Source organism: Anarrhichthys ocellatus, unplaced genomic scaffold (genome assembly GCF_004355925.1).
Source record: "Anarrhichthys ocellatus isolate YVR2014 unplaced genomic scaffold, GSC_Weel_1.0 scaffold7, whole genome shotgun sequence".
Classification (NCBI taxonomy): Eukaryota; Metazoa; Chordata; class Actinopteri; order Perciformes; family Anarhichadidae; genus Anarrhichthys; species Anarrhichthys ocellatus.
In genome coordinates, this window is record NW_022280037.1 from 8,408,527 (window position 1) to 8,418,217 (window position 9,691).

The window sequence follows — 9,691 nt, forward strand, 5'->3', positions numbered from 1 at the left end:
CACACACACACACACACACACACACACACACACACACACACACACACAGAGCCATCTTAGAGAGCGCAGTGATTTGTGCTGTGAATCTGAAGCAGACCTATTGAAAGACGAGTAATGCCCGCCGCTTGACAACCGTGCTAATTGACTAGCCCCCTCCCCAGTAATGAAAGTAAACGTTTTCACCCCTCCATCTTTTATCTTTTCAATCATTCCCTGACAGCTCTCCTCTTGTCCCACACTCATCCCATCTTCTTCCTCATACCACTCTTCATCACCTCCATCTCCCTCTCTCCTTGCCCCTGCCCCCCCCCATACTCATACATATAATCATTCATTAGAACCAAGGCAGTTGTCCATTAGGCAAAGCAGCCATTTTGGAAATTGCAGCAAATCTTCCATGAAAAGACATTTCCTCTAATGCGGTAGTCACGCTCGGAGGGAGAGGGAGAGGAAGAAGGCAAAGGAGCGAAAGAAAGACGAGTGGGCAGAGATGGAGAGAGGAGAAAAAGAGGAGAGGGAGGAAAGTGAAGGAGAAAGATAGAGAGTGAGCCCCCCGGCCATAAAGCCACCAAGCGGAAAGCAAGCCTGCTGTTTGATTATAGAGTGACACCATCATGGAGAGAAGGAGGGAGGGGAGGGATGGATGGAAGGAGAGAGGAGGGAAAGAGTTTTAGAGGCAAGCAGAAGGGATGAAGAGGAGGTGGGGGGGGGGGGGAAGAGATAGAGAGAGAGAGAGAGAAAAAAAAAATATAAAAAAAATCAGGGAGTGATTTGAGAGGGCCGAGATAGAGGCAGTAAAATTAGCCCCCATCATCACTTCACTTACTAAGACGCTCTATGACACGCTAGGATTAAAAACATGCACACAGTCATGAGCTGTGTGCACAGACACACATGCACAGGACAGATGGTGCCCCCCCCCCATCTGAAAATGTGGCTCTAATTTGAGTAAAGTGGTAGATACCTCCTTAACCAATTAGAAGCCCCATATCTAAGGCCTTGCATTAGGGGCTGTGACTGTTTGTCTCACACACTCAGTGTGTGAGTGTGTGTCCCGTGGGATCGCTGAAGAACATTAAAACTGATAAAAGAGGTGGGAAATGACAAATCCACTCCGAGTGGCGCGCCGCCGAGTATGTGACTTCTTTTCTCCCACAATGCCGCTGTTCATCTCCATCTCCATCTCATCACCGATCAAAGACCTGTCTCTCCTATTACCCACCATTCATCTCACTGCCGCTTCATGCGCCTCCCTCTAAAGCAGACACATTTGTCACCAGACCAAACTAAGCGTAATCCATCGTAGCATTTTTTTATACTGAATTTTAAAAAAAAACAAACATATTCTATCCAATTTCCTCAATGTCTTGAAAATGGCTTTATGCTCTCTTAAAGAAGAAGCATTTTGAAGAAACTGTGCACAGTGATACAGACCCATCTGTATAATCAATAAATAACACAGCCATGACAACAACAGGGCCTGGAAAATGTTACACTAACAATACAAAACAGTTACACAACACAGAAGTGGCTTTGGACATCCAGAGATGTTCTTTACAGCAAATCACATAAATGTCAGACTGGCTGTCCCCGTCACTGAAATGGCAACGTGTGAGCTCACAAAGCCATTACACTAAAACATATAAACAACAGTAGCACTAAAGACAATAATACGATTTTTATTGTTTATGTAAATGTTAAATTGCTGAATCTTTATAAGTGGTTAAAGTTATTTGTCATTCTTTGCTTCCAGGTTCTCAAATGTGAGTATTATTCCTTGGTGTTCTGTGATCATACACTGAACATATTGGAACATATGAATGTCCTTTGCAGTGTTTAAATATGTCAACGCGTGCTCTGCACATTTTACTATTTTCTGTCATTCCTTTTGTTTGTTGCAGGCCAAAAAATATTGGCTCGTACATTTGTTTCCATAACCAAATGAAAGCATAAATATGACAGTAACTGTTTGTCACAACTCGACTGAGAACGCTCGTATTTATGTGCTTTGAATCCAGCTGATAGAAACGGTCCTAATGCACATGTTTTTTTTTTGCAGCATTTAAAACGTTTGTGCAAAATTCACTTGACAGCTGGATGACAACAGCGCTTACGGAGAGATGCTGGATCTTAGCACTGGAACGGTTCCTGCTGCTGCACAGGCGAGGATCTGTAGGTAGAGGCTGTCTCCTCTTTCATCAACACACCTACAAACCACTTCCTCCACAAAGCTTTGCAGAAAAAGGTGTGTCAAGCACCAACTGAGGCTGTTTATCTCCACCACACTGACAATACGCACAGCTGATCTCAAAGCTTATATGCATGCGACAATTTTCAGGCTTTGAAACAGTGCTCACAAAAGTGATGAAAGGCTGTTTATCCCGCTTCCACTGTGATATCTCGGCTCGCCGCGCTGAATGGCCGGACGCGTTATCACCTCTGACCAGGGGAAACCACGGGAATCAGGACAGACGCCAGCAGCAAATACCAGCGCTGATGTGTGTGTGTGTGTGTGTGTGTGTGTCCCAGCAGTAATAATCACCCGGATTAGAGCGGAGCCAAACCCCCGCAGGGTCCCCCCCCCCCCCACCCACCAACCCAGCCCTGCAGTTGTGATCCCCCAGTTTGAGCAGCTATGGGAAGCAGAGCAGCCGGTCTGACATCCCCAATGCGCCTGGCTGCCAGACAGAGAGGCGAAAAAACACAGCTTTCTTTTTTTAAATTCCCACATATTTCTAACCCCCCCCCCCCCCACCCACCCTCCCTCATTTGTACTATTGATCACTCACAGCCAAATTAAAACACATAACGAGCTCAGGCAATACAAAGACACACAACACATTCAACAAGCCTTTAACCACAAGGGTGCAGTGAAATGGAAGCTGATACAGCCGTCAATATGTCTGAGTGAGGGATGCAATGTGTTGGCAACAACAATGGGGAGGCGCAGGAGAAGAAATGGGTTAGCCTATAACTTAATAATAATAATGCGTGTCTGGATACCTCGCAGTCAAAGCAAGGCATGATTGCTGTGGAAATGTTGCCTGGACGTATTACACTCCCCCGTGCCTGAAATAAATTCAGCCAGAACCTCAGAATGATATTCAGTGGGAAACGCAGGGCACCCTGATATTATTATCACCCATCAACAATTGACAGAGGCACTGTTGAGCTCCTGTGGTATCTGTCACAGCGCAGCATTGAAATGTCGATAAACGGTTTGTCTCTCAGCAGCTACTATCAACCCACCACCTCAGCAAGATGCACGCCATCCTTGACATTCTTCTCATAATTTAAAAACCATACCAACATTGCCCCACACGGTGCGGAAGAAAGCCCTTTGATTTAAAGACAACACAACAACCAGGTGCATCCATTCAGACCCTGTGGGGACTTCATTGAGTTTGTGGTGTTCAGTTATGAGGTTATAATAACACCAGTGTATTGCCTTCTGTTGTACTTTATCTACTCTGGTGTCATTACTACATTTCCATGTCAGGAATTAGACCCCACAAAAAATAGTTGCACACTTAACTTTTGATATATTGTGGGTAGAAATGCTTTAAAATGTAGCATTAAATTAGGCCTGTTATTACTGTCTCTCCAGAGGAATGAACCTGCATTGAAGGCGGTTTTCTTAAACCAGATACAGATGTAAGAAGCAGAAAGAACTGTTAAGAGTAGATCGAAATGTTAATCTTCTCACGAAGATGGATTTCCTTTCGTTAAATTTAATTAGATCATCTTTATCTGATCCTACGGAGACACTGTGCGAGTCTACAGTGACCTTATTGTACCGTCAGGTGAATTGTCCCTTCTGGGACGCCGTTTTAATCGACATATAATCACAGAAATGTAGTTTAAAAGTTTTAGAGGTAAAATCTTTTTTTTTTTTTTTTAAATGTGTTACTATAGACCAATTTCTGACATTTCCTAAACCTCGACATTCTTCATGATCTACAGTGACAGTAAATGAAACCACCTCTGAGTGTTTTTCTTACCTTAGATTTTTCTGTTTGTTCTCCTTCTTGTTGAGGACCCCCGGCACACAGTTGGTGAGCTCGGTCCAGTCGGCGTGCAAGCCGCAGCTCCAGCCGGTGGAGAACCGGGAGAAGAGCCAGGTCTCCTTGCGGTTCGGCCGGTAGCAGGTACACTTCTTCTGGCCCGGTCTGCAGTCGCAGGGGACCTCCAGGCGGACATTCTGGACCAGGTGCCTCCCGAAGGTAGTCCCGCCGGTCTTCTGGATGTGCAGAAACACGATCACGTCCTCCCCTTTGATTTGGAAATCGATCGTCCTCTCCAGGTCCCTGACGGGGAAGTAGTATTTCTTAACGTAGTGGGGGTCCGGAGTGGGGAAGATGTCCCCCTCGTCTTCTTCCGTGAAATAACCGTGCGGGGAGCCGAAATTGATCACCCCGGGAGCCACGTACTGATAGAGGATCAGCATGAAACACACGGATCCGACGACGATCAACAAGAATTTGCTGCTCCTCTCGACCATGTTCCTTCCAAGTGCGGCTCCTACAGTACGCTACCATTTCCCAGTCAAGCCGACCACAGGGAGCGGGGCGCTCGGCTTCTGCATGCTCGCTTCTCTCTCTCTGTCTCCCCCTCCGCCAAAAGAAGGACTCGTTTACTGGGGCTCAGGACTGACTCATTCCGCTTCGAGACGACCGGCGAAGTTGGCTCATCGTGCACCGAGACCGCTCAACACCGTGAAAGACGCATTGTAACTCGCTGAAAGCCCCCCCGTTGACGACCCTCCCCCGTTTACTTTACTCTGGGTTTCCAGTCTACACAAACAGGCACACTGCATCACCATGGAGCTATGTACCCAGGATGCAGCGCGAATCCTACCTTTTCAAGGTCTCTCTCTCGCTCGCTCGCTCGCTCGCTCTCTCGCTCTCTCTCTCTCTCTCTCTGAAAACCGAGTGAAAAGGAGAGTCGCTTTAATTTATTGGTTGGCACGTAACGACCGTGTCATACACCAGTAGCCAATAGCCAGTGGCCTTACGGAGATGACAACACATTCCTCTTTACGCAAACTAAAAGTTGAATTCTTAAGTAATAAATCACAATTTAACACACTTGTTTTGCTGCTGTACAGCCAGTACTTGGAATACTTGTAATAGATATGTTGCTATATAACTGGCATTACATCTACATACAGTTTTCTGAAAATGTGGCTGTTAACTACTTATGTTATAATAACATTACGTTTTAACAAGTCACAAACAAACATTTTTGGTATCTATGATGACAAATATCAACCTCTACATCACAATAAGACTTAAGCAATTAGAAAATACATTTTAAGTTGTAGTTGAGGCTGTACATTTTGTTTTGCGTAACAAACCCCATTCGTTATCCAATTTAAACTTTGGAAGGAATTCCATCAATTAAGAAAGTTTGGTTTGATTTTAGGGCAAAGCATGTGCTGTCATTTAAAGCCTGTGTTTATAGAGTTCTTGGATTCCCAATTCAAGACATCTAATGTTTTGCCCGAAACATGCAACCATGTAGGAAAATGACCATCTTCTTTAGATGTGTATTTTTAAAAGTGTTGTGAAATTATGAAATAGTGACTTTTTGCAAGAAAAATGATTTTATTTTGCATCATATGTGTTTTAATGCAGACTGCATTGTCTTTTTTGCTCTATATGCACACAAATCAAACATGGAAAATAAACAAACAAAGTTAGAAATAACTTTAAAAGATGAAAAGATTATGAACTTCTCAAGAAACGTTTTTGTTAGCCAGTAAAGCCCCAGAAACACATCCTTGTGCAGAGACACGGACATAAGTAGCCTGAAATGCTGGAGACTAAATGGAGAACAAACATTATCAGTAAAAGCAAACACACTCCTCTCAAAAAGTAATTTAAAAGCACGCAAAATAGTGGCCGTTCCTAATTGAAGTATGTGAAACTTGTTGAATTTATAGAGAAATTAAGAGCGAAAGTAGCCTAATAAAAACGATTTTTTTTTTTAGCTATTGTGAAATCAGTGAATTATTCCCTTTGAATGCAATGTATTTATTCCGATTACAAGAAAATCAAAATTGCAAAATAGGAGGCAACACAAAACACTGTCCGACAACCATGAGATCAACCAATGCCTGTTGGGCTCACGCTGCTTCTCGCGTTGCTGCCGCTGGTGGTCAGCACTGAGACCTGCTGCCGCTTCTTCCTTAATGCACCCGAACAACTTGTCAGGCATATTTATGTTATTCCCAGGGGCGATTACTGTCGAACATATTCTCACTAATCACATCTAGTGGAAGAGCGAGACATGTTTTCCACTGCTGGATGTTGTTCAGATAAGACTCCACCAAAGCTGACAGAGTGCTTTTTTTCCCTCCACCCTGTGGTTAAGCTGCAATTTCTCCAGCATTTGTTATTGCAGATGTTTATTGTGGTAATAGGGCAAAGCGAAATTACTGGCTGCGCGTAATGTTAGTAAGCTACCAGGCCTGATTCCCACATGTTTCCTAAATGAAGCTCAATCAGTGAGATCAGCCCAATCAGCAGGCCCGGGGGGTGTGAAGGCAGCAGTTGGTTGTGGCTGATGGCAAATGAGGATGGTAAGGAATGAGGGTATGTTTTCACTTTCAGTGGTTTGGGTTGATGATCTGTAATGTGTGTTTAGTCAGGCTCTAATTGCCCGTGTGCTTATCCACAGTTTCAACTTCCATGATTTCCCAGTTGGATGTGGTCTGCTTTCAACCTCTTCCTGAAACCTGTCATAACTTATCTCAGGTCATTTTTAGGAGGACCAGGTGTTCCAGATGTCCAGATACACCGATACTTCACACTTTAATAACTGTTTCAGTATTTCCCTTCTTGTCCTTTTAAAGGTAAAACGATAAGTCGGCACCCTTTATTTATGACTTTGATAATGGTCATACATTTACTAATGCATAAAAGATCATTGTTTATGCTTTCTATTTTGTAACAATGCAGTTATAAACCCATTATTAAATGCTTGTGGGTTTCACACTTACATACATGCTAATAGTGTGTTAATAAATGGATTTTGCTCCAGATTTCTAGTAAGGAATTAAAGAGCTACAATTTTAGGGGAGAAAAATAAAGGAACTTTTCACAACCTGGCAACCCAAAAGTTATTCTAATTAATGACTTGTTTCTGATCTATAAATAATTAGTGAATGATTGATAAGCCACAAATAAAGTCAATAGTTTCAACTTACAAACCCTTTATATATAGGGTGACTTATGAGAGAGTGGAACCAAACTTTGATTAATTGTCTTAATCATTCATTGAGCTACAAAACCAGACGTTTTGTTGGTGCCAGCTTTCTCAAAAAAGAGGAGCACATCAACACAGACTCTAGACGGCACATTTTTTTAAGACCGATGTTTCGATCCCATAGATCCCCTTTTTGTTCACTGGAAGATCGAAAACCTGAGCTTGTGCGGATTGTTTGCGGATTCATCCACTTTTCATTAATTGTGTTTACCAAAAGCTTTTCACCTACATGTGATGTGTGTGTGCTCCTCATGCTGCCTTTATTCCAGCCTCCAAAATGTGAGAATTCACTGCTTGTCTGTGTTGCATATTATTGTAAATTTAATATATGTGGGTTTTGGAATGACTGTCATACAAAACCAGCTATTGTACAATTTTAAGATGCAGATTTGGATTTGTATGATTTCTCAATAATGATAATGTCCTTTCCTCACTAGCTTAAACTAACAATTTTGAATTTTGCCTTTATTTATTTATTTTGAAGCCAAGGCCATAAGATCCAGGCGTACAGTGGGTCAAATGGTTTGTACTGGTAATATGCCCCCCCCCCCCGTGGACTTCCGATGAGTTCAACCAGCACTAAATATGATGACTGGAGGTGAATGGGGTGGAGGGAGGCACAATGATTTTGCCTAAAATGATCAGCTGACACCAACCGAGAGGAGAACAGATTTCAAATCTGACAGCAGCAATTTGATTGGCTGATGGAGATCGTGGCAAGATCTGGTTTGGTTACGGAAAAAGAGTGAACGCCGATCATCAGTCGTAGGGAGCATTCACTGATTAATTGCTCTATAAAATGCCTGGAAACAGTGATTAGTGCCACTCACACAATCTTCCAGAGTCCAGGATGACTTATTCAGTTTATTAGTTTCGTTCAACCAGCAATTTCAAACCCAAAGATGTATTGTTCACCGTAATTTGAGACCGACAGAAGCAGAAATTATTACATTTGAAAAGTTGAAACCAAAGCATTGGTCCCTTTTGCTTACTCAATCAACGAATCATTGAATCGACTTATTGTTTCACCTTTCCTTTCCATCTCCTCTGAGCTTACCACGGCCTTGTGGCCTCCACATGTGCATCGACTTCATCCAACCCGGAATTTACATTCATATCACGTAAGTATACAATACATTTGTTGGATAACAACCTCCTGCTCTGCCTCAGTCTTGTGTTTGGACTGGTTTGCACCTTGACGGAAGAAGACATTATTTTTTTCCGTTGCGTCCCATCCCTTCCTGAGATTATCCTGGCACGCCTGGAGCTGAGCGGGCGAGGGCAACCAGCAGGTGTGAGCCGGTCTCAGTTTTGAATAATTCTGCTTCTTATTTACATGTTCTTTACTTACACTGAAGCAGCATCCGCCTGTCACACTGCTGTTAAACACACTCCTGATTATGACTTCTGCCTTGCCCCTGGCATTACCCGGTTGTATTAAATACTGGGAGATTTGTGAGAGTGTGTATGCGTGTGTATGTGTGTGTATGCATGTGTATGCGTGTGTGTGAGCGCTTCTCGCTGTGTTTGTAAGACAGAGAGAAAGCGACTGAGGATATTAGTACCGGGTGGTTGTGAGTGTTAACTTGTGTGTATTTATGACAGGACGTTGGCATGTGTATGTGTGTGTGTGTGTGTGTGTGTGTGTGTCTGTTTTTCTCTCACCATGCACAGTGTCATTATAAGCAGCGTTACTTAAAGAAGATGGATGTCACAGAGTGTGTTGCCCTCTGGCTCGGGTATGGAGATATGACAGTCTGTTTATCATCAGAACCAGTTTATTGTCGCTTTTGCATAATGATGCTGTTTAGATGGATATTTTCACACTGTTTCCAGAGGCTTTGAGCTGTGTATTATGTCCTGCCTCAGTGTCTCACACGCACACAATGTGTCTCTTTGTTTCACCTTTATGTTTATTATGTATTTCTGGCCCATTTTTTATCAGTGAGTGCATCTTGTGATAGTAAAATAAGAGTAACATTTATAGGAAGAAACACACTGAACACGTGCCATGGACAAACACACAGACAAATATTTACATATGTATGAGGCCCATGAAATGCCTCCAATTAAAATGCTATGTTTATTAATAAATAAACAGGTGGTCAGTGGATTATAGCTGGTTCTTATGTTGACACGAGCTAAACAGAATTCATTCGTGGCGCTTATATCTTTGTCTTGATTTTTAGGAATCTACTCTCAGCTTGCTAATGTCCACCCTGCACACACACACACACACACATCATGCTCAGACATGCCCCGTCTGTCCGTGCTTTATTTTTCATTCAGCCAGCGGCCAGGGCCGGATTCCACTGAGGGAAAAACACAAAAACAAAAAGCAATAGGGTATTAAAACGAACATACACACAAAAAACACACACACACACACACACACACACACACACACACACACACACACACA

The 9,691-nt window shown here is 43.0% G+C and overlaps 1 protein-coding gene across 2 annotated transcripts in view; it reads right to left on the reverse strand.

Annotated features, from left to right (window-relative positions):
- Nucleotides 1–4,872, reverse strand: part of hs6st1a (heparan sulfate 6-O-sulfotransferase 1a) — a 50,038-nt gene extending 45,166 nt beyond the window's left edge. For both annotated transcript variants that reach the window (XM_031848043.1, XM_031848041.1), the window contains exon 1: nt 4,002–4,872. In XM_031848043.1, the coding sequence (XP_031703903.1) occupies nt 4,002–4,501 (500 nt within the window). In that variant the 5' untranslated portion in view covers nt 4,502–4,872. The remainder of the gene's footprint in view (nt 1–4,001) is intronic.
- Nucleotides 4,873–9,691: the final 4,819 nt, after the last annotated feature.